At 46.9% G+C, this 24,745-nt stretch overlaps 1 protein-coding gene across 1 annotated transcript in view; it reads right to left on the bottom strand.

Annotated features, from left to right (window-relative positions):
• The window catches only part of LOC147684183 (cytochrome P450 2J2-like), a 326,697-nt gene extending 318,551 nt beyond the window's left edge, over window positions 1-8,146 (bottom strand). The window contains exon 1 of the mRNA XM_086944596.1: window positions 7,916-8,146. Within this exon, the coding sequence (XP_086800722.1) occupies window positions 7,916-8,092 (177 nt within the window). The 5' untranslated portion in view covers window positions 8,093-8,146. The remainder of the gene's footprint in view (window positions 1-7,915) is intronic.
• Between the last annotated feature and the right edge of the window lie 16,599 nt (window positions 8,147-24,745).

A 24,745-nucleotide genomic window follows, 5' to 3' on the forward strand; every position in this document is an offset into this window, starting at 1 on the left:
TCCAAATAGTTACCAGAAAATATTCCCTAGATCAAAGTATACATACAGATTTGAATGTACAGACAGGTCAAATTTCTTCTTATAACACAGTCAAATAATGTCAGTGGACTATGGATTTCCTGGCAGCTGTACATTTCAATATATATGTCGCAACAAAAAAGCAAATGTCTGGGCTTTTCAAAGAATATATCAAGTTCATTGCTGTTTTTGTGGAACGAACAAGGTTTTTTAAAAAGATAGGTTTTAAATAAAATTTCCTATAAAATTTACAAAATAATAAAAAGTGGCAGCAACTCTGTCTTGAAGTATTGTCACATGGACATACAGTGTCTGATCGGGATTTCATTTTGGGAAAAGCTACTAGATGGTGTGCTATGCCCAATCTTAAGCGCGTTAAAACAAAACGGTGAGAATTTCGAGTCACAATGGAAAGGTAGGACTGAAAACCAATATTTCATTGTAGGTCCCGGTAAAAGGCCACACTCGAGAGCTTTCCAGACATCTTTTCACAGTTCTCCTTTTTATATATAAGAAACCTTGTTTTAATTTCTTTCTTGGGGATTAAAACTACGTTCTCAAGTTCAAGAAAAATATTACAGTCAAACAAGAGATTATACCAGTAATAAATATATTTGAGCCAAGAAATACGGGATACATGATCAAGCCTCAGGCAGTCACGAATTATCTCTTGTGTAAACTGCATTTCTGTTTTAGCCCAAATAGAACGCCATAGCAACAGGGGGCGTAATGCAGCTATGTCAGAGATATATTTGAGTCCTACCTCCTTATGTACTAATTCAGTGGATGCCGAGGTAGGTACGCAGAGTAGTTTTTTAAGAAATGTATTTTCATCTCACTGCAGTGTTGGATTGTGTTGGTGCCCCCATGCACCAGCACCATATAAAGCCGATGAGGTGCAGCGTACTTTGTAGATTGCCATCATGTCTTTTATACTTCTGACCCCCATTTTTGTAGAAAATCTAAAAATACTACTGGTATTCCTGTTCATCTTTAAACTGATATTATCAAACTCATGTTGCCATTTGCCATCCTCTGAGAATGTAATCCCCAGGTAGGAAAAGGTTTTAACTTGGTGCATTTTAACCTTGTCAATAAAGAAACTAGAGCTTGCTGACTTGGCCTTGCTCCCACATGTCATCACAAAAGTCTTAGTTTTGTTCACTTTAAGTCTCCTGCTTTCAATAAATAACATGAAATTGTCAATGAGTCGTTGTAGACGTATCTGGGTACGTGGAATTAAAACAGCGTCGTCCGCATATAATAATATGGGCACCGCCTTCCCTCCTATGTGTGGTGCATCCGCAGGGATCCGACTCAAAATTGAGTCAACCTGGTTAATAAATAATGAAAATAAAAAAGGAGCTAAAACACAACCCTGTGGAATGCCTCTTGAAACTTTAAGGGAGGGGGTACATTCACCAAGGGGTCCATAACGTACTTTACAAGAAAGTTTCTCATAGAGCCTAGCTAAAAAGTGTATGATTTCATTGGGTGCACCTAGGTCAATTAAAATGTGCCATAAAATAGAATGGTCCACGAGATCGAAAGCACTGCTCAGATCCGCAAAGCAGAGAAACAGTGAACCATCCTTAGCAGTGGTATACTTGTTAATAAGGAGATCCAAATTAACACACTGCTCTAATGTCCCCAGGCCTTTTCTAAAACCATATTGTACTTTAGTTAAAATTGCATTTTCAGCGGCCCAGATTTCTAACCTTTTCAACATTATCCTACTCATGGTTTTGATTGATGCATCTAAAAGGGAGATTGGATGGTAGTTACACGCCTCAGATTTAGATCCCTTCTTAAAATGGGGTATGACTACCGACTGACTCCATGAGGGTGGTAAGCTTCCTTCAGCTGCCGTGTTAAAAAGCCTTACTAAAAGTGGGGCCCAGAGATTCATTTCAGTTTTAAAATTAGTCTACCGGGACCCCATCTGGGCCCGGCGCTTTCCCTCCTTTACAATCAATTAAACCCTCATATACCTCCTCAAGGCTTATTCCAAGGGGCATGGGCTGCCATACAGAGTCCTCCTGAAGGACTGTTCCTAAAATAATCCTATCTGGGTTAAAAATATTAGTGAAATGTTCGATCCACGCATTGCAATCAACAAATGATGTTATTTCTGGTATATTATCATTCTTTAAGAAGGGACTATTTATAATCTCCCAATATACTTTGCTATTGTTAGTTTCAGAAGCTAAATTAAGGTTTTGCCATGCCTCTTCTTGAAGCTCCTTTTTCCTTTTAATCGGGGATATTTTGTACTTATTACGTAGCATTTGAATATTTATATTATTCCGGGGCTTTATGCTCAGTGCTTGTTTTAACTCATGTAGTGCCCTTGTACAACTTTTGTCAAACCAGCCCCTCCTAACATCTCTTTTTCCCCTAGATTTGTTAGTGAAAATACTTTCTATAGTTTCATTAATCCTGATGAAATTTAAAAGCAAAATTTGTGGATTAACTTTGTCGCGAAGACAATACTCTATCTCAGCACTACATTTGTCCACTACCTCTTTGTGTATTTTGGAGGGATCAATGCCAGCCCATTTGATCCTCATACCATTTGGTGTTGAGGCTACTATATCCCTAGAGCAGACATTTGTATCAAGGGGTTTATGTCCCCAACAAAATAATAGTATAAATATGCTATTATGATCACTTAGAGCTTCTTCATTAACCCATAAATTAGAGTATTCACTATTACTGGAGATTAGGATGTGATCAATATTAGTGTGCGCATTCATGCCTGTGAACGTGGGGCAGCTGATGTTATTCTTGTTCTTATTACAGGCTAGTAAATCCAGATCAAATTTGACTATCAATTTATTTATTAACGAACCATAATTACAGTGGGGGAAGTGTAGGTGGTCTGTACCTTCCCCATCATAGTTATCTATCTCCTTTCTAAATCCACATGGGTTCCCCAATGCCAATGGGCATGGTTGAAAATTGAAATCTCCTACCCATAAGGTGGTAGCGAGCCTGCTGGATACTGCCAAAACTCTTTCAATTTCCTTCTCTAAAGGTAACAAAAAAATTTCCCTAGAGGCATCGAAATTATTATTATAGAAATTAACAAGAATTAAATCTGTGCCTCTTTTACTTTCCATCTTGTAAGATTAACAGGAGTGTAACCCATAAACCAATTCAGGACTGGGTAGGTAGGATGCAGAAAGAACACAGTGTCCTGAGAGGTAGGAGTCTGTAGACAATTTTAACTAGCATGCACATAGCATTACTTTGGAAGAAAGAAGGAGAATACTCATTTGTATGTCAAAAGATAGTTATTCATCTTTATGTTGTAACATTAGTTCCAAGGTCGGAGGTATACAGTTAAGAACAGCACTGCATAAATTAAATAGGCGACAACCACATGGAACTTGGTGCAAAAACGTGTACAAAAGTGCAAGTGGGGACGCAAGTGAAAGTGAACAGCGTTGGTGGCGCACTGTGCATGAGCTGCAAATAATTTACAGTGAGTAGCTCAACGGCGCATGTGACAGTGTGATATCACAGTAGGCCAGGGTAATTTCATTCAATTGTAGAGCCACAAGGAAGGAGTGCGCCTATTGTTTAGGCTGTTAGGTCGACGGCGTTTCGATCCGGGTTAGTTCAGATCATCATCAGGACTTGGTTGTCTGAATGAGAGAGTGCTGGGTTAGGATCCGGGTGAATTGAATCCTCTTAAAAGCAAGTATCCTGGGAGGGATGCCGAGGTAACTTGAGAAGCCCCAGTAAAGGATCGTCTGTGGGCTGCAGGAGGGTGCTTGTTAGTTCTGTGCTCCGATCGGCCGAATGAATCTGCCGTTTTCGCGAACGCTGTAAGGATCGGCGTGCGCGGCGCTTCCGTGCAGGTAGGCAGTGGGGGTTGGTCGCTCGGCGGAGCGAAGCCCGGCCGCTACACTCGACAAACAAAGGAGAGCCTTGAACGCCTCCGCGGAGCAAAGCCCGGCCGGCGTGAGACCTTCTGAGTGCAGCACAAGGTCCTCGAAAGCACGCAGATCTTTAAGAACCTCCTGGTGCAGGATGATGACAGTGGCGGCGTCCTGGGTTTGGGCTGCTGGGAACCGTAGTCCTGGCCAGCGGAGCAGAGTCCGGCCAGACAGGAAAGCAGTGGGGGTTGGTCGCTCGGCGGAGCGAAGCCCGCCGCTACACCCAACAAACAATGGTGAGCCTCCAACGCCTCAGCGGAGCAAAGCCCGGCCGGCGTGAGACCCTCTAAGTGCAGCACAAGGTCCTCGAAAGCATGCAGATCTTTAAGAGCCTCCTGGCGCAGGATGATGACAGTGGTGGCGTCCTGGGTTGGGGCTGCTGGGAACCGTAGTCCTGGCCAGCGGAGCAAAGCCCGGCCAGACAGGAAAGCAGTGGGGGTTGGTCGCTCGGCGGAGCGAAGCCCGGCCGCTACACCCAACAAACAAAGGTGAGCCTCGAACGCCTCAGTGGAGCAAAGCCCGGCCGGCGTGAGACCCTCTCAGTGCAGCACCTCAATTCATTTCTTAGCAAACGTGGTTCTGCTTAAGCATGAAGTGAAGCAGAGAGTTTTAGGTGCGAGAAAGTTGTATTTTCGGACACATACCATCTTTTTGGTAGTTGTGCTTGGTTGGTAGGTTGTGGGTTTGTAGTCTGCCCTATATAAAAGGTATTGAGGATTATGTATCCAGTCGTTTAACAACAATCCTGCAGGAGCACAACATGCATTGAGTGTGACAGAACAGGCTAACATAGATGGAGTCAAACTTGCAGATACATTCCTTCATTCTCTAATCCTTTCTCAGCAGAAAGCAGTACTATCAGACCAACAATACCCTTGCTATGACTCTGGCTCAATATAGACATCCAAAGAATATGGTGGGTGACAAAATAGCCTGGTCCTAACCCAAATGGATTGTTTGCATATCTCACAATGATTGACACGACTTCTCCCCAAGTTGCCAGTTGCTTTTCCCTTATTACAGCAGTCAATATTAGTCCTACAGCTCTGAAACTACTTTCTAAAAAGAGATTGACACTATGCCTGCTTTCCAAGTGTGAGCCTAGCTGTGCAGCATATTTTACTTTGATGTCTTGGGGCAGCACCTTGGAATTATCAAACTAGTTGAGGGCAATGTGAAAAACCCAATCTGTACTTATATTTATATATTAATATATATAATATTTTTAACATCTCCTTCAGGCACTATCCGGATTCTCTGCACTATAGAATTAGGACTTCGTGTAGGATGAACTGTGCTCCTGCACAGTGACAGATGGGTTGCATAGCACCTCTTGTTAGTAGAACCTTGCTTCTAGCACCTGGGCTGCATAGCTGGTCACACTGGCAGTCAGGCAGCTACTTATATGCTGTCCTTTCTAATGTCAGACTTATTTCTAATGTGAAAAATGCCTTGCAGTTGTAAAACCTAAGTAAAGAATTCAGTGGCCAGTGTGTTAGATGGGGCTGAGTGCTGCCCTTTTCCTTTGTGCATTGGATTCCTAATTCACATAGTCTTAATCTTTAACCTGGTGTGTCGAGTGGTAACAGAGACGGACTAAATTGCCGAGACAGATGCCCCTACCACCCTGCACATTTAAATGAGGTGGGCAGGGATGGCTGTTAGAGGGGAAGCATCTTTATTCATGGTAACTCTGTTGTGGAAGACACAGCACACAGGGCGTCTTGCACAACAGAGCAGCAGAAACAGGAGTTTAGCTTTAGTAACCCTAAACCCATTAATCATATGATTCAGATAATGTATCCATCACTCACTCATAGTGCCCACTTTACAAAGATACATTTACACTTGTATGATACTTTTGTGTATGTTTACACCTTCATCTAGGTGTAACTCGAAAGTGTTTTGCTATTCACCATTTCTCAGTGGAGATTTACACCTAGGTACAGACTTACATTTCTCCACCCCATCAAATGAGGGGTTGTGACCTCCTTAACCCGTTGCCTGCTGATGACGAAACCGCTCCGTCATCAGCTGCGGTGGTGCTGTGCTGATGATGGAGCGGTTCAGTCATGGCCCACCCGACACTCCTGCGCGGCGCGAATTCCGCGCCTGCGCTGAGCGTTCTATTGAGCGGGCGGGGCCATGACGGAACCGCTCCGTCATAAGCACAGCGCAACCGACGCTGGTGACGGAGCGGTTCCGTCACCAGCATGCGCCCGCCACTCTTCCGCCCCGCCCCCTTAGCACTGCGGCGGAATAGCCGCCGCAGTGAAGGGGTTAAACAGAATTTATGAGTGTAAAGTTACTACTACTAACTTTTCACCTGTTGATGGAGATCTCCCTATGGGAAAGTATGTGGAAAATTCTTAAAGTTTATTATTCCTAAAAATTCTATATTTTTTATTGACTAATATAAATGTAAATTCATGTATGCATTGTGACATCTTTATGAAGTATTTACTATCTAGGACAAACATTTTTTCGCAGGAAAGATGCACTTAAAATCTGCAAATAACGCTTTACGCTCATTTGGGCTACTTTTAATCCCAGGGCGTTCTATGGGTGTTATTTTGGCGTTCCAAGCAACCACCCATGTTTGACTCAGAGCCAGATCTGCACACATTATTAGACCTGACTGTGTCTAAAAAAAAAAATAACATATCTTGAGCCAAGCTCAAACTCTGAGAAATGCAGTCATTTCTTCAAATATTTCCCACACTGCGTGTGTGCTGCGTTGTACAGCACACATTTATTGTGTGAAATGTAAAAAGAAAAATGTTTAACCTTGAGATTTTGTGCTGGAAATGCATCCTTCTAGTTCAGAACCTTTGGCAGCCATGATGCACACAGCTTTGCGCTTTGGTGCAAAGGTGCGTGTGTGCATGCCGCTAGGCTGCATCCTTGTGTGCGAGCACAGGAGAATAAAAACGCAGCATTGCGACCGTGGTGGCTGGGCTGCTTTGAGCAATTTTTAAAGAAATGTGCCTCTAATTTACGTTTGAAGAATGCTAAGGGACCCAGCTGTATTGTGTTAGCTTCATAAATATAAACATGAAGGACCCAATGCCACTCCGCCGGGAACGAACCCACGCATCAGCCAGAAAAACATTTATTTTCTCACTACAGACCAGCGCCCGATGTGAGCTGGCAACTGGAGGTTAAATGTCTAAACTTCATTCTGATGACATAGCAATGGGTAGCTAAATGAATTAAGTACTTTTGCGGTGTTGGAAACACACGAGCCACCTCCCGTTCACCACAATTTTCGATGTATTCTGCATTAAAATCAGAAAACCTAAATTATATAAAACTAAAAAAATTAACAATACATCAATGAAGCGAAAAAACATTTTAGATATACAGTTGCATGAAGCCCAGAAGTGCATGTGTTAGGTTTGTTATTGTAAACTGCATCTGAAGTAGGCAGGTGTCTGCTACAGCACTTCAGATCCGTCACTGGCTTCCCAATGTTACATATTAGGCTGATGCCGCCATGCCAAATGCTCATCCATGTATAGGCTCCACTGGCGCCATCATACATGAAGTGACTTCTTGCCATCCTCTGGCCCGAATTCTGAATTCTCCACCAATCCCCATTTTGGCGCAAACATGAGTCTGTGTCTGGATTAGGATTATAATTTGTGACGTAAATGCTTACTAACACTTTTCTAAACTGTGCTCATTTTGTAAAGCAAAACCTGGTTTCATTTGTGCAAACATTGCACCATCTCAGTTTGCATGCCTTGGAAGTGGGGACAAATAAAGTATTACGGCCTTACCTAGCCACCGTTTAGAGGAGCGCACACCGAATGGCGAGGGTATGCTACTCCCAGCTCAAACTGCACCCTGCGGTATGAGTGTTTTCTAGGTGTGGTATTACCCCAAATGATGGAAAGCAGCTGTGAATAAGCCCTGTGCCTTGCCCTATATTCACCCCGTTTCCCACATACCTGCATGAGAGTCTCATGGTGCAGACTGAAGTTCAGCGCCCACATGCTTCCAACGACATGGAGTGGAGTTGGTCCTGGTGGAAACTTCCTCGCCTCCCACTGTAGATTTAGAAACTGCCCCAGAAGCAGGACCGCAGCCAGGGCAACAAGCGCCCACATGACCTCCATCGCGTCCATCCTATTTGGGAGCTTTATCCGGCGCTGGACCCGCAAACTCTTTACCCGGACCGCCTCTCACTCAGTCAGGTGTGTCACTCTTCCTTCTTTTTCTCTTAGTTCCAAACAGTCACAGTGCAGACTGTCAGCCGCGTCGGTAGTGGAAGTACCTGCCGGGCGGCGACGCAGGGAGGAGGGGGGAGTAAACTATGGATTACGGAGGTTTCCCTCCCCCTCCCCACGTCACCGCCCAGCAGGTACTTATACTACCGACCACGGCTGATTAATGCACCGGGTTTCCCACTCAGCCTCTTGCACAAATGTCAGGGTGCTGCGTACGTAATGGCCCCCATCATTATTCACGGTTGTTTACATTCAAAATATGTAATGAAGTCTGTTCTGAATAATGAGGGAAATAAAAGTTTGGAAAATTGTAAAGGTTATGAAGTTTGAGAAACGATGCCAGACTCCCAAAATAACATTTAAGCAATATAAATTGCATTATTGTGCACCAACTCTGCCTTATAGAGACATGAAGATAAAGTGCTTTCGACTTGTAACGCTTGTAACGTGTAAGAGTGGAGCTAATTTAAGCTGCTCCATCGGTGTTTTTGAAGCAGTCCTCAACCGGTAAGATGTTCCCATAGGTTTCTCGCCAGAGTTCTCACCTTTCTTGTGTTTGTTAAAGATTCATCAGCAGGAGTCATTGACGAGGTAGTCAAAAGGGGGTCATCGATGGTAGGCTTACCCTCCACTTTTTCAACAGCGTTATGATGTATTCAAGTCTGAGAGTGCCTTTTTTCTTTTCTTTATCAGATGGAGGGATAGTTAATTTTCTATAGGGCTTTTTTGTGCCTTTTCTCCTCTTGCTCACATGAGTCTTTATGTTTGAATTTAGCCTTATCGGAATCTGTATCTTCAGGCTTTCCTTTCTCTGCTTTTCTCTTAGATTTAAAGGAACTAGCCTGAGACTCATCTGCTGAGAACTGTTCAGAAGCCTTGTTTTTCTGAATTCATCTACGTAGTCTTCCCTTTCTGACATTTTGGGCCCGATTCACAGAATTAATTTAAGACTAAATCCTAAACTTACTACTATTTTGGTATTCACAGAATGCACTTACTACTTTCGGTATTCACAGAATGCACTTACTACTTTCGGGATTCACAGAATGAACTTAAGACTACTAACTTTACGTCTGCCGCCGGGCCGTATTTTCCGCCACCGGGCCGGAATTTACGGCACCGGACCGGAATTAACGGCACTCTTGCGGATTTTGCGAATACGGGCCGTAAGTTACGAATACGGGCCGGAAATTCCGATCACGGGCCGGAAATTCCGATCACGGGCCGAAATATACGGATCTTGGCAGTTGGTCATGTAATACAAGGGTAAACACCTGTTTAAGTGCCTACCATCCCCCACCAGGGATCAGCTGATACACTGCAGCCAATCCAAGCCCACCAACATGGATAAATGCAGAGCAGACACAAACAAACCTTTTCAGGATGTCACTGAATGTGTTCGTAGCACTGCCCCTTGCCATACGGCAAAACTACTTGAGGAGGAGGAGGAGAGCTGAAAGGATTTTCAGGCAGAGGATCAACCTATTTGGAATGACCAGACAAGATGTAAGGGCCAGGTACCATTTCCCACCAGAAGTCATCTTGGATATGGTCTGTGAGTGGGAGCAGGAACTTGATTCTGTGACCTGCTGCTCACATGCAATACCAGCATATCTCAAGATCCTGTCTGCCCTACACTTCTTTGCCACTGGGTCATTCCAAAGGGTCACCAGTGACCTTGTGGACATTTCTCAGGCGAGCCAGTCGCGGTGCCTGCATCAGGTACTGAGATGCAACACTGCTAGAGCCCCCAACTACATACACATGCCACATACACTGGCCATGAGACAAACCGCAGCAAGAGATTTTTTATCTCCTTGCACAATTCCCACGTGTGCTGGGTGCAATTGACTGCACCCATGTGCCCCTTCAGCCACCCGCCACATTGCACACATCTTCTGCAACAGACACAGATGGCATTCCATCAATGTGCAAGCTGTCTGTGATGCCAGTGGGAGGTTCATCGACGTGCATGCAGTGTTTCAGGCAGTACGCATGACAGCTTCATATTCCGCATGTCACCTCTTTCCCGGCGTATGGCTGCGGGATAATTTGGCAACATGTGGCTACTGGGTAAGTACCAAGCACTGAAAATGAGTGATATGTGCCATTTAAATATCTGAATGCCCCCCAATATTAACCATTGTACAATAAGAATCAGGGCCCAACATACACTGTATGTACGAATGTATAGCTCATGTTCTGTGCAAGTTAAAAAAGGGAAATGTCAACAACTGCCCTTTCTTCCCTCCTCAGGTGATGCTGGCTATGCACTCTACCCACATCTCCTCACCCCTTACAGGCGTGCAAACACTGTACCTCAGCGTAGGTACAATAGGGCACACATACGGACTCGAGCCATCATAGAGCGCATTTTTGGGTGGTTGAAGTCGCGATTCAGATGTCTCCACCGTACAGGGGGTGTGCTGCAGTACTCCCCCGAAGTCGTGTGCAAGATTATATTAGCCTGTTGTGTTTTGCACAACATTGCTCTAACGCATGGCTTACACATGCCTCTGGAACCTCGGCTAGCTCTGAATCTGGGAAACCGGGTCATAGCACATGACCGACGGCAGGGCGTGCAAGTCCGTGATCAGCTCGTTGCCACGTTTTTCACATGAGCAACCTGTAGTGTCATGGACAAAATGTGGTTTGCTGTCTGTTGTCAATGATGAAACTTGGATAGACATTACAGTGTCAATAAATCCCACCCTGAGACGACTTTGCAAGCCACATGAACTGCATGCAAATCACAGCCGCTGACAGTAGTCAAAAGGTGAAGTGTGCCTCAGGTCATGTGCCCATGTCAGCGTTCAGTGTAGTGGACATCCCTAAAACCAACCATTCACGCTGTTGACAAACAATACATGTCCTGAGAGACATACCTGGACCACATAAGGATGGGTCACCAATTCACAAAAGGTTGCATACTTAGGCCTGTGACCTCCACAGATTTGACTCCACCACAAACGATGGGCCTTGAATGTGAGTGATGATGTCATGGGAGAATCAGGAACCATGGCCCAGACCTACAATAACTGGTGCATCCCAGCATATCAGCAGGGATGCCACAGTTATTGTGCCTCACAGCAGACACCCCTAGCGCCATCATGGATGTGCTGCATTTACAATGTGGCGCGCCATGGGGCAAGTATAGACAGAAGCGTGAAGGTGAAGCACTGCTAGAGTTGCGTTGCAAGCGCAAAGCAGCTCCAGCAAGGCAAGCAGTGACTCTATGCATATGCCTAACATGCTGCATCAATCCTTACGCCTCCAACAAGCAGGCGCAGGGTTCTGACGCAGTGTGGCCATTAAAGTGACTGAGTGAAATGTTTTAGATTTCACTCTGCCACTTTTAGGAGGCGTTCCTGTGCTGGATCCCCCCCTGCGCAGGAACCCTCAACTGTGGCGCAGGCCCTTACGACATTACACATTTCACAGATGCTTCACATTGAAAATAAGCCACAGCATAGCGTTGGCCTTGCGCTGCCACTGCGTCACAAAATTGACGCAACTGTGGCGCAAAAGTGGCATACAGGGCTCATAAATCTGCCCCCATGTGTCTGTGACATATCCACACTGCTCCACACTAATGTTACGTGACACATCACACAACTCTGATACTGAGCACTCAATGTGGACTACATGTCCCATAATGCAAAGTATGAGAAAATGAAACTGGGCTCTGATGTTATGTCAGCCCCCCCCTTGCCTGTGCAGAAATGTCATTAAATGATCTGTTCCCTCTTTAAATACATATTCATGATTCACACCTGCACTGTCATTTCACTTTTTACTACAACAGAACAACAGGATGGCAGTGGATTTGATTACTGATTGTGGATGCACCATGATGAATTCAAAATGGCTGCCAATTACTTCCTGTGATGTATTTCCTGTCTGTATGACCTCTGTATGTATATGTTTCCTGTCTGCATGACCTCTCCTGTATGATATAATGTGTTCCGGGTCATTTTCGGAAGTTACGGCGCAAAATCGTAACTTCCGATATCGCGTCGTAATGCGCATGCGCGTAATTTGCGACCCGGAACCGGAAACTACGATTGCGGGCCGCAAATTCCGAAAATAAACTGGAACATATCATTTCATACAGACAATGTAATATAGGAAGTGGGAGACAGGAAATACATCACAGGAAGTAGTTGGCAGCCATATTGTGTTCATTCTGAGTCATCCTCCATCACTGAACAGATCTTCAGGCATCCTGCTGCTCTCTTAATACTTATTGCCCCATAATGGCTGAGGATTATGAGGAGAGAGCACCCCCTTTCTCAGAAACAGAATTGGACATCTTGGTGGAGGGGGTGCTGGAGAAATTTCTGAGCACTGCAGCCCGGGGCAGGCTATGGGCCAACATCACCGAGCGCTGCAGTGCAGTGGGAGTGTCCACCAGGAGGGCTAGGGCGTGCCGCAAGCGCTTGGAGGACCTAAAGCGCTGGGCCCGTCAGAAGGCTACGGAGCTGGCTGGCCTGTCTTCCCAGCACCATGTGCATCGTCCTCGCCTCTCCCCACTGTACAGGAGGGTCCTGCAAGCAGCCTGGCCGACCCTCCATGCTCAGCTGGAGGAGCATGAGCAGCAGAGACCTAGTAAGTGCATCATATGCAATATGTGTCTGGGAGTATGATGTGAGTGAAACAGTACTGTACCATTGTGTGTCCCATGCCTCCATTCACCAATTCCGTGTCCAAGCAGCAGTCACCAAGATTGAAGTAGCACACTGTGGCTTATGGACTATACAGGGCAGAGTGCATTTTGGGAGTTGTAGTTTCTTCATGACAACTGGGTAAATGAGCCACCCTCATGCATTCATATTGAAATCTGCTCTGCCAGCACCACTAACATTGAACCAAGTAAATCATGACTGATGTGTGCATTGGATGACCAATGGTACAGAGACTGTCCAGTGTGCGCATGGCAGGCCATAGGGTATTGGATGTGGTGATTTCCATTGCACCTGTAGAGTTGGGTTCCAATTGAGATAGATCATCATATGCCATGGAGTCAAGACAGACTTTGAGATCCTTGCATCACTCTTAAGTGTTCCTAAATTAGCAAGGTGTGTCCACTGACAGACGTCTCACCCTTAGTGGCCTGTATGACATATCACATGTACAGGTAGCTGTCACAACCACCCACCACTGTTCACCATTGTACTGCACTACAGTTTAACTCAACTAAGCCAATATGTGGCACTGGATTGTCCAATGATGTGTGGGGAGGGACAAAGGCTGAACTCATAATGTAGCTATAGATGTAGTCCAGACCCAATGTGGATGTTTGACCCACATTCGCCTTGTCCCATTCAATGCCCAAAGCAGATGACACTTGGCCAGACGTTGAATAGATGAAATTCTCCAGTATTCAATCTTTCATAGATTCACATGCTTGTATCTTCCCCGTCGTCATGGTGGGAGTCTCCCGGTAAATAATAATCATAGCAGTAGAAGAAAAAACTGCCTGAAACCATAGAGTAGAGAAACCAGAGGGTAACCTCTCCTCCTCATTATGTGGCCCAAACTACAGCCAATCAGCAACCAGCCCCAGCCTACACCATTCCCAGCAGAGCCACCATACCTCAGATTTCTAACCGCCTTCGTGTGAGAAGGAGTCTCCCTGAGCTCTGCTCAGTTTTCTCTCTGTTCACTGAACTTTTGACCTTTGTCAGTTGGAATCAGGTACTATCTTCTTTTTTCTTGTTAGAATTACTTCAGTCATAATGTCTGAAAGCTCTAAGAAGAGTCTTTTCAGAGCTTGCAGATCCTGTGGCAAGACCAGACTTTTTTCTGAGGATCCTCACAAGGAATGCTTGTACTGCCTGTACCCCAAGCATGTCTCTAAGGACTGCAAGTATTGCCGGAACTTCCCTCCCAAAACTCTGAGGGATAGGGAAGGGCGCCTCCTATTATGGCTTCAGAAAAGGAAGGTTCAAGACTCGGAGTCTGAAGGAGAAGCCAAGGGACACACCTCTAAGAAGTTAAGAGGGTCCTCTGAGGAAAAGGGAGATGTGAGGAAGCAAAAACGCAGGAAAATCTAAGGAAGGTGAACCTTCTACTTCACTCCCTCCAACTCCTCTCAAGCCTTCCTCAGAAAAGAAGGCTCCGTCGTCGCTTCCGTCGACGAAATCTGTTAAAAATCCAGTCAGATCGACGACGAGACCGTCGACGACGGCGGCGACGACCATTCCGTCGACGACGGCGGCGACGACCATTCCGTCGTCGACGACGACGACCAGTCCGTCGACGACGACGACAATCTCGACGTCGACAGCTTCGCCGACGACAACGACGACTCCGTCGACGGTGAGTGCTAGGTCTTCGTCGACGGCGAGATCTTCGTCGACGAGCATCCTGTCGATGATCCCGTCGACGACCCCGTCGACGATCCCGTCGACGGCGAGTAAATCATCGACGATGTCATCTCCAACGAAAATAACGTTGACTTATATTTCTGTTAAAGGGATTGCTCCGTCGACGGGGGTGTTGATGAGCAGAAAAAGAGAATTTTCCACGCCAAAGATATCACCTCTGCTGCCCGCCACCATTCTGGATTGCCAGGAATCAGAGGAGGAAGGATCCTATGGAGTGGCGTACAGTCCTTCGCAGCTCCATATTAAGCATCAGGACACGGATGAGGAAGAACACCAGGAGGACTTTGCCTTTACAAACCGGCCGGTCAAGGGCCAGATGAGATACGAGTCTTTTCACCCGGCCTATCACTATGATGATGAGGAGGAAGTGGATACGCCTGCGCGAGAAGAGGCAATGTCGGTGCCTATCTCTTTAATATCTGACTTAAGGAGTATGATAGACAGCTATTATCGTCGCTTTCCAGAAGATAACGCTTCCGCGGCCTCTGAGAAAGGCTCTCAACCTGTTAAAGAGACGCCTATAGCTCAACCACCTCCCCCTCCTCGGAAGGAGGTTCAAAACGTAATTACGATTCGTGATGACCTGAATGAGTCTGATCATGAGGAGGAAGAAGGAGAAATTTCTCAGGATGAGGAAGTGGGAGACGAATGGAACCAGTATATTGCTCCAACGTCCCCGGCGTCACCTTTGCCTCAATCAAGCTCTCCACCAGAGGATATAGCCAGCTTTCATGACCTGATGGAGAAAGCGGCTAAAAGGTTCAAGCTTTCTATGCCAGTCAAGGAAAGCGATTGTTTCCTTTACGACTTTAAGGAGTCCTCCAGGGAGTCGGTAAGAGCTATTCCGATCATTGAGCATATCTGGGATGAAGGACTCAAACTGATGAAGAATCCAGCCTCAGTCCCAGCATCCATTCCCAGGCTGGACAAGAAGTATCGTGCTGTAGAGAAGGCTCCAGCATGTCTTATTGGTCATCCTCGTCCAGACTCGGTGGTGACTCAAGCAGCCCAGAAGCGCTCCAAGAACCCGATGGCTACATGCGTGGCGCCCCCCGATAAGGAGGGCAAGAAGATGGATGGCATAGGTAAACGCTTTGCGGTCATGGCAGCGGCTTCCATCAAAGCTACCAACGCAATGGCTCTGCTGAGCCGGTTCAATAGGCAGATGTGGTCGGACATCGCGCCTTTCCTGTCGCACCTTCCGGAGGACAAGAAAGAGGAGGCAACTACCATTCTTCAAGATGGAGCCAGAGCAGCGTTGGAGTCCATAGACGTGGCAATGGACATATCGTCTATAGCCTTTCGCCAAATGGCGGTAACCCTGCGGAGGCAGGGATGGCTCAAGGCTACGTCTTTTCGACCGGAGGTCCAGTCTAAGATATTGGACATGCCATTTGATGGAGAAAGCCTCTTTGGAAAACAGATTGATGAGGCGTTACAGGGAATAAAAGCAGATACCGACACTGCTAGATCCTTGGGATCATTGCAACAAGCCGTTATCAGTCCTTTCGCGGCCGAGGATCCAGAGGACACTTTCAACAACAACGTTCCTCTTATCAATCTAATCGGTACCAACCTTACAACCAGCAGGGTTACCGTCAGTACTCCTCCAACCAGCAATATCGGTCCTCAAACACTTCCTTCCAACAACAAGGAAGGAGAAAGTCCACCGCCAGAGGGAAGCAAGACTCTGGTCGCAGACAGTGATGTTCCGCAGGCGCCTCCATTGCTGCTTCAGATCGACCAGTTCCACTACCTCTCTCAGTTTCTCCCGCATTGGCAGTCCATAACATCGGACAGATGGGTATTAGACATTATTACACAGGGTCACACCCTGAAATTCTCGCAAAGGCCTCCAAATCGTCCACCCCTCTGCAGAGTTCATCAACACCTAACGGCTCTCAAAGCAGAGGTCTTATCACTCATTCTGAAAGGAGCGATAGAGGAAGTGCCACCAGACCAGCGGGGAACAGGTTTTTATTCACACTTCTTCCTTATAAGGAAAAGGCAGTCATCAAAATGGAGACAGGTACTGGACCTCAGAGATCTGAACACATACATAAAAAAGATTTCTTTCCGTATGCTATCCTTGCAGGAAATTCTGCTACTGCTTCGCAAAGGAGACTACATGGTCTCTCTAGACCTGCTGGAGGCATACTTCCACATTCCGATACACAAAAAGCACAAAAAATATCTACGATTCATGGTGGCGGGGCGCCATTACCAGTTCAGAGTTTTACCTTTCGGTCTGAAGTCCGCCCCCAGAGTTTTCACGAAATGCATGGCCCCTATAGCGGCGCACTTAAGGCAGCAAGGTCTACAGGTGTTCCCATACCTGGACGACTGGTTAGTAAAAGGACCATCGTTCCAAGCAACGCAGAGATCTCTACGGAAGTGCACGGATCTCTTCCAAAGACTAGGTCTTCGGATAAACAAAGAAAAATCATCTTTTGTTCTGACTTGTGCTCTACAATTCTTAGGAGCAATCTTGAAAACACAAGAATTGAAGGCTTACCCTTCAGAGGAAAGAGTAACGAAAATCTTGAATCTGACTGCATCCCTAGCAGCAAAAAAGTTCACTTCCATCAGGATATTCAAATCATTACTGGGAATGATGTCCTCTTGCATTCCGCTGATCCCCAACTGCCGTTTACAAATGAGACCGTTACAGGAAGCCCTGGACAAACAATGGGTCCAAGCCCTGGGTTCCTTCAACGACAAGCTGGTCATAACCTGTCAGATCAAGCGGGCAATGTCATGGTGGGGTATCAGGAGCAACCTAACAAAGGGCCTGTCATTCGAACCACAATCACCAAGCTACGTCATGACATCAGACGCTTCATTGCGAGGTTGGGGGGCGCATCTGCAAGACCTGGAAATTCAAGGCCTTTGGTCTCCTCAAGAGGCGAAACGTCACATCAATCTCTTGGAATTGGAAGCAGTCTTCCTGGGCCTCCAGGCTTTCCTTCCCAGGATCCAAGGTTCATCGGTTTTAGTGCGGACAGACAGCACAACAACAATGTTTTACCTGCGCAAACAGGGTGGAACGAGATCAAAACCCTTGTCGATTCTGGCACAAAGAATCTGGAAATGGCTATTGTGTCAAAAAATAACGCTGCAAGTGGAACATGTTCCAGGAGTAAACAACACAAAAGCGGATCTGTTAAGCAGGTCATCCGACATTTGCCACGAGTGGGAAATCAGCCAGGTCCAGCTGAATCGGATTTTCAAAGTGTGGGGCAAACCAGGTCTGGACTTGTTTGCAACTCAGAGCAACAAGAAATGCAGTCATTATGCCAGCAGGTTCCCTCAGCAAGATTCGAGGGGGAACGCTCTTCACCTCCGATGGACAGGGATGTTTGCCTATGCCTTCCCTCCCTTTCCCTTGATTCCCAGACTACTGAGGAAAATGAGATCAGAACCTTGCCAGATAATACTGATAGCCCCGGCCTGGCCGAGGCAGTTTTGGTATACAGAGCTTCTGCAGTTGTCGGTGGAACCAAGAATACAGCTCCCGATAACCAGAGATCTGATTTCCATGAACAGAGGCCAAGTACTTCATCCGCAACTGACCTCGCTAAGATTGTCTGCTTGGAACCTTTTGAGCACGAATTCCAGTCCCTAGATATCACCCCGGAATGTCGTGAAATACTGCAAAGTTCCGCAGCGCTGTCTACCAACAGGACATATGTGGCAAAATGGAAGCGATTCTGTAGTTGGTGCGTGGCTAATGCACTGCATCCCTTAACGTCCTCTGCTGAGCAAATCCTTCCTTATTTGCTGCATTTAGCCAGATCAGGACTGGTGCACTCATCTATAAAAGTCCATCTAGCAGCAATTTCCAGGTATAGAAGATCACCAGGATGCCCTTCCTTGTGGTCTAACAGACTAATCAAAGAATTCTTGAAAGGGCTGTTCAGGAAGTTTCCTCCTGTCAAGCGTCCTCCACCTTCATGGCAGCTTAACACAGTATTGTCGCAGCTGATGAAAGCTCCCTTCGAGCCCATACACAAATCAGAATTGCAATTCTTGTCATGGAAAGTGGCATTACTGTTGGCGCTCACATCAGCCAGAAGAGTGAGCGAGATACAAGCTTTTTCTATATTGGACCCCTTCATTCAATTCAGGCCGGATAAGGTGATGCTAAGAACTAACCCTAAATTTGTGCCTAAAATACCCTCTTATTTTCATCTGAATGAACCTGTCATCCTGCCTACATATTTTAAGAATCCATCCACAGCGGCTGAAAAAGCTCTGCATACTTTGGATATTGGCAGATGCCTAAAATTTTACATTGAAAAGACAAAAAGCTTTCGCAAATCAAACCAACTGTTTGTTGCTTACTCAGGGGTCAGAAAAGGGCTGGCCCGTTCACGTTCCTCCATATCCAGATGGATCGCTTCCGCTATTGGCTACTGTCATGAGAAAGCAGGAAGACCTCTCGACAGGAAAGTCCGTGCCCATGATACGCGGAAAATGGCGACGTCTTCTGCATTGCTAGCAGGAGTACCCCTTCCAGACATATGTAGAGCAGCAACCTGGTCGACTGCTCATACATTCACCAAGCATTACTGTCTGGACACGGAATGGAAAGCAGATGCAGCAGTGGGACAGGCAGTTCTGCGACATCTCTTTAAATAAGGTACATGTTTATGAATTGTATTCTGCAAATTTCTTTTTACTATATAATATGCTTTTCTCTTTACGCAAATAATTATAATGACAATGTTTAATTGATCATGCCTTGGTATTGCGAAAAGTTCTTTTTAATAGAAGCAATTTATGGCACACAGCCCCGAGATAGGAAAGGGGTCTAGCCTAGAAACGCTCTAACTACAGGAACTGCTATCTACTCTGATACAAGCATGTGAATCTATGAAAGATTGAATACTGGAGAAAGAACTAGTTACTTACCTGTACACTATGGTTCTCCAGTATTATCTTTCATAGATTCACATGCGCCCGCCTGCCTCCCCGTTTCCTTTAGGTAGACCGCCTTTTATCTCTGGTTTTCCTGTATAGCTCACTCTTGGGCGGTAGGAAATCTGAGGTATGGTGGCTCTGCTGGGAATGGTGTAGGCTGGGGCTGGTTGCTGATTGGCTGTAGTTTGGGCCACATAATGAGGAGGAGAGGTTACCCTCTGGTTTCTCTACTCTATGGTTTCAGGCAGTTTTTTCTTCTACTGCTATGATTAATATTTACCGGGAGACTCCCACCATGACGACGGGGAAGATACAAGCATGTGAATCTATGAAAGATAATACTGGAGAACCATAGTGTACAGGTAAGTAACTAGTTCTATCCATACCAATGACAAGATTCTATTAAATCTGGACTCTTCATGTTCCCATTTGGTGGACTGGTTTTTGAACATGCACATGTAGCAGTGACAGGACACACAGATCACAAGAATGCCAAGGTTGAGGTTTCGCAAATAACGTTACGTAAGGCACAATAAAACACATGAGTTGTCCAAGTCAAACTCAATTCTGTATATGACAGTGAACATACATGTCATGTACGTACATAAACAGAATGGGGGTTGGGAGCACACTGCCTCACAGTCCCAGCACAGTTCGGCCCTCCTTTGCATCTTGGCAAATGCAGTACACAGTTCAAACTTACTTCAAATTCATCTTGAATCATTCACCAAAGTTGGTGCAGACATTGCTGTATATCTCTAGACACGTGTGTCTGTTTTGAGCGCTTCATCAGTAGAGAGCAGCTGTTTTAGAGAGCAAAGAAAAATCATCTGGGTTTGCTATGTGCCTGTGAGTGGTACTGTGACCTGGGAGGAACTTTGCAGCATTTGCAGCAACCACAGATGATTTTGAAGTAAGTTTGTACTGTGTACTGCATTGACCAGGATGTAAAGGGGTGAACTGTGCTGGGACTGTGAGGCAGTGTGCTCCCAACCCCCATTAAGTCCATAAAGACTGAGGGGCAGATTTACAAGGCACTTGCACCACCATTACACCGCCATTGGGTCACTTTTGTGACGCAGTGGCGGAGCTGACAAAGCACCATGCTGCTGGGTAATTACAACGAGACACATCCGGTGCTGGAACACCTCCTAAAAGTGGCAGAGTGAAATCTACAAGATTTCACTCAGTCACTTTTAGGGCCATGCTGCATCAATACTCTGCGCCTGCTTGAAGCAGCTGTAAGGATTGACGCAGCATGTCAGCGATCGTTCACCCCCGAGCCTTGCTGGAGTGGCGTTGCACTTGCCACGCCACTCCAGCAAAGCGCCGCTATTCCACCGGGGATGCATCACGCATCTGCCCACCCAAGCGCCACGGTGTGTCGCATTGTAAATGCGGTGCTTCACGGGTGGCGCACGGGTGGGCAGATGCGTCGCAACTCTTCTGGCACACCTCTGCTGATTAGCAGAGATGCGCCAGAAGTAGTAAATCGGCCCCTGCCAACTGTAGAGTGTGATCAGAGGAGAAATTAACTCTGACCTTGGGTCATCTATGTATGTGCATCATCCTGCATGAAACAACCACCACATCAGGATTTTGCTTACACTTCTGCAGGCACGGCTGTTGAGACAGAAGATACACAGGAACAAGTCCGGAGCAGGAGGACATAAGTTTGCCGGCGGCTACACCCTCTTTCCACCAGCGAGGAGGAGGAGGAGCCCGCTACATCTGCAGGCCAGGAGGCTGCACCCACCCGGGATGAGGAAGAAGAAGACTCTGGTACTATGTCCAGGGTGGAGGATGTGGACATTGTAGGGGTGGTGGAAGGACCGGACACCTCGGACCATGATGTGGTGGAGAGCTACTCACCACCCACACACTCTTCACCAGTGGGTAACGAAGAGGTGTCCCCGGGGCAGGCTAATTTTCAATCTAGGCCTGCCACCTGCCCCTCACAACCTCTAGAGTCCCTCATGCCATCGGGGGTTCCAGCTTGATCCCCTGAAACCTCTCCCCCTCCTCGTAGCCGCCAAGCCGAACAAATCAGCCCCGGACCAGAGGCACCACATCCCTTCTGTCCCCCCCACCCCTCCCAGTGTTGTTCCTCCTGTGGCTGTGCCAGGGGACTTGGGTTGGATGGTCGAGTGTCCACCTGACAGGTACGCTCGCATGTTCCTACAAGTGTGTCTGGAGATACGGTCTATGCGAGCGGACCTTGCACGATCAATGGACAACTTTGGCACCCACATGCAGTCCATGAGCACAGCCATGTCGTCTTTTGTCTCACAAATGCCCTCCCATACCACCGTCAATGTGTCCCCCTGTCCGTTGCCCCACACAGTTTCCCCCCGTACTCCTCGTGTGTCACGTCCCCATGTGGTGCCTGTTCCTGCACAAACCAGCCGTGTGGATTTGTCAGACCCTGAGGATCTAGATATTGTGGTCCTGGAGGATGACCAGAAAGACACTTGACTTTTGGACTGAGACATTGTTCTTGACGAAGATTACTTTTCCCCCTTGTAAATAGACTTGTTTCCCTGACGCTCCCTGACGTATTATATTTGTTTTGCCCCACCCCAATCCAAGTTCCCTTCTCCTTCTGCATTAAGATCATCATTTGTTTTCCTTTCTCCCTTCCAAACGTATGGTCAGTTATTTTTGTCTACATAAATATCTTTGAGTAATTCTACTTTGTTTAACTTGTTTGACTTCATTTTGGATGTCTGTTTCCAAAGATGGACACATATGTATTGAGTCATATGCTATGCACATAATAACGTGTTGCTATGATGTGTTACACTTGTAACTGTCTCACACACACATGCTTACATCGTTAGACAGGACATGATACACAACAGGATATTACTTTTGTATATCTTTATTTTTCAACCCAAAACACAAATTGCCCATGTGATCCTCACTGGCGATCGCGTTTGCGTTTCCGCAATAGTGGGGGTGATGAACGCGGTGAGGGCTGAGGTTGTGCTTGTCGCCTTCGTGTATGTGGCTGTACTACAGGGTGATCAAGAGGTGCAGGTGGAGTCTGCACATTTGGTGTCTGTACCTGGACAAGGGCTGGTTGTGTAGGTGGTGGGAGTGACTGTCCAGAGGTTTGTGGTGTTTGTGCAGGTGGTGGGGGTGGTGGGGGTGCCTGTCCAGAGGTTGTTGGTGTTTGTGCAGGTGGTGGGGGTGCCTGTACAGAGGTTGTTGGTGTTTGTGCAGGTGATGGGGATGGTGGGGGTGCCTGTCCAGAGGTTGTTGGTGTTTGTGCAGGTGGTGGGGGTGCCTGTTCAGAGGTTGTTGGTGTTTGTGCAGGTGGTGGGGGTGCCTGCACAGAGGTTGTTGGTGTTTATGCAGGTGGTGGGGGTGCCTGTTCAGAGGTTGTTGGTGTTTGTGCAGGTGGTGGGGGTGGTGGGGGGCCTGTTATGAGGTTGTTGGTGTTTGTGCAAGTGGTGGGAGTGCCTGTTCAGGGTGCTGGTGTGTTTGTGTACCTTGGCTGTGGTGCTGTGCAGTTGGTGTTACAGGTGTGGGGATGTGCTGTCCTGCAGGCCGATATGATGGTTCCCCTCCCTGCGTTGGCCTTAAAGGTAGACTTTGGATCACTCTCACCATGCCCTCCATCATCTTCATGGCCAAGGCATGGCATCTTAAACTCTCTTCCCTTTGGATGGATATCAAGGCAGTCATATTCCTAGACATTTCCTGCCAAGTGCTATCCATCCTATCCAAAGCTTGGCACACCCTGTCCACCCCTGATGGATCTGGACCATGTCCTGCAGGGACACTGACATGTCTGACAGTGTAGCCCCTATGGCACGAATGTCCTGCCTCACATCTGTCTGCTGTCGGAAGAAGTCCTGCTCCCACTGGCCACCATTCCCACGTGCAGGCCCCCTCTGCAGGTGCCTGCCAGGGATGAGACGAGCAGGTCGAACAACAGGGGGGCTGGCAGGTGGAAGAATGTGGGCAGGAGAAGAGTGCCCAGGGAATACCTGCACCACAACAGGACTGGCACTTCCCACAGATGGTGGAGAGGGTGTCAGGGATACACTGCGTAGGGAAGAGTGGGTAGGGGAAATATAATGTCGGTCCCGGACTTGAGGGCTGTGAAGCAGTGATGGCTGTGATTGGATGTGAGTGAGCCGTGGCTGGATTGATTTATGCCCAGTTTGTTTGAGAGGAGGCAGACGAGCGTTGCTTGGCAGAGAATGTGATGCCGTGATGTCAGTACCGTCATCCTCGGAGTCAATATACATGTGCTCCTCCTCCTCCTCCTCCTCCTCCAAGTCAACTTCCTCTTGGTCTTGAGCCTCCTCTTGGGCATGAGTTGCTGCCGACATCACTGCCTGGAGGATCAGGGGATTCTCCCCTCTGATTCCCCGTCGGCCAGCACTGGTTGTCGGTCTGTCAACCTCTCCCTCAGCATCATCTGAAACACAGAGGTTGCAACCGTATTAGTGATTGACCAGGTATTACATGTGCTGCGACACCAGGGTTGTTTTAACTGTACTTTGCATCAGCAGATGAGCATCATGTGATCTGGTCAGGGTACCACCACAAATGACCGCTCACACCATAGCACTGAGGTGTTACACAGAGATGTACATAATACTAGCAAACTCACCAGCTCCAGCCACAACTCTCTGTCCCTTCGCGCTCCCCCTGGTGTATCCTGCTGCACCTGTCTCCTCATAGTTGTTGTGGACATAGCTGTAGAGGGGAGGGTAGAAACTACATTCTCAATGATCTGCATCACCAATTGACAGACAGGCATATGTGACACTCCTGGTTAGTTTTTCCCTTTGTAAACAACAACTGTTGATTCCATGCAGAAGGGGATCTCGATCTCTGTCATGGCTAAGTAATCTAAGCTGGTGACACACCTCATGCCCGATTTACCTGAAGGACAGGTGCGCAAAAGGTTTAACAGCTGCAGCCAGGATGTCATGCATCCCCTGGGATGGTGTCCGCTGCAGTGGTCTCATCCTGTCAGCACCTGTGATGAGAAATACATGTCCATATTTTAGTGCAACAGATTGTAGCTATGAGCCAGCATGTTATTTTCATTAACCATTTGCGGATAATCAAGGACGATGTGCAGCATGTTTAACTCATTGACTTTACATGGGGCACCTGCTCACAAGCAGCATTTGACAGCTGTTACATCCATGCAGCACTGACATCATTAAGATGACTCATCAACTGACAAACTTGTATGAGAAGGTTACTGATATTT

Source organism: Lissotriton vulgaris, chromosome 11 (genome assembly GCF_964263255.1).
Source record: "Lissotriton vulgaris chromosome 11, aLisVul1.2, whole genome shotgun sequence".
NCBI classification, from domain to species: domain Eukaryota; kingdom Metazoa; phylum Chordata; class Amphibia; order Caudata; family Salamandridae; genus Lissotriton; species Lissotriton vulgaris.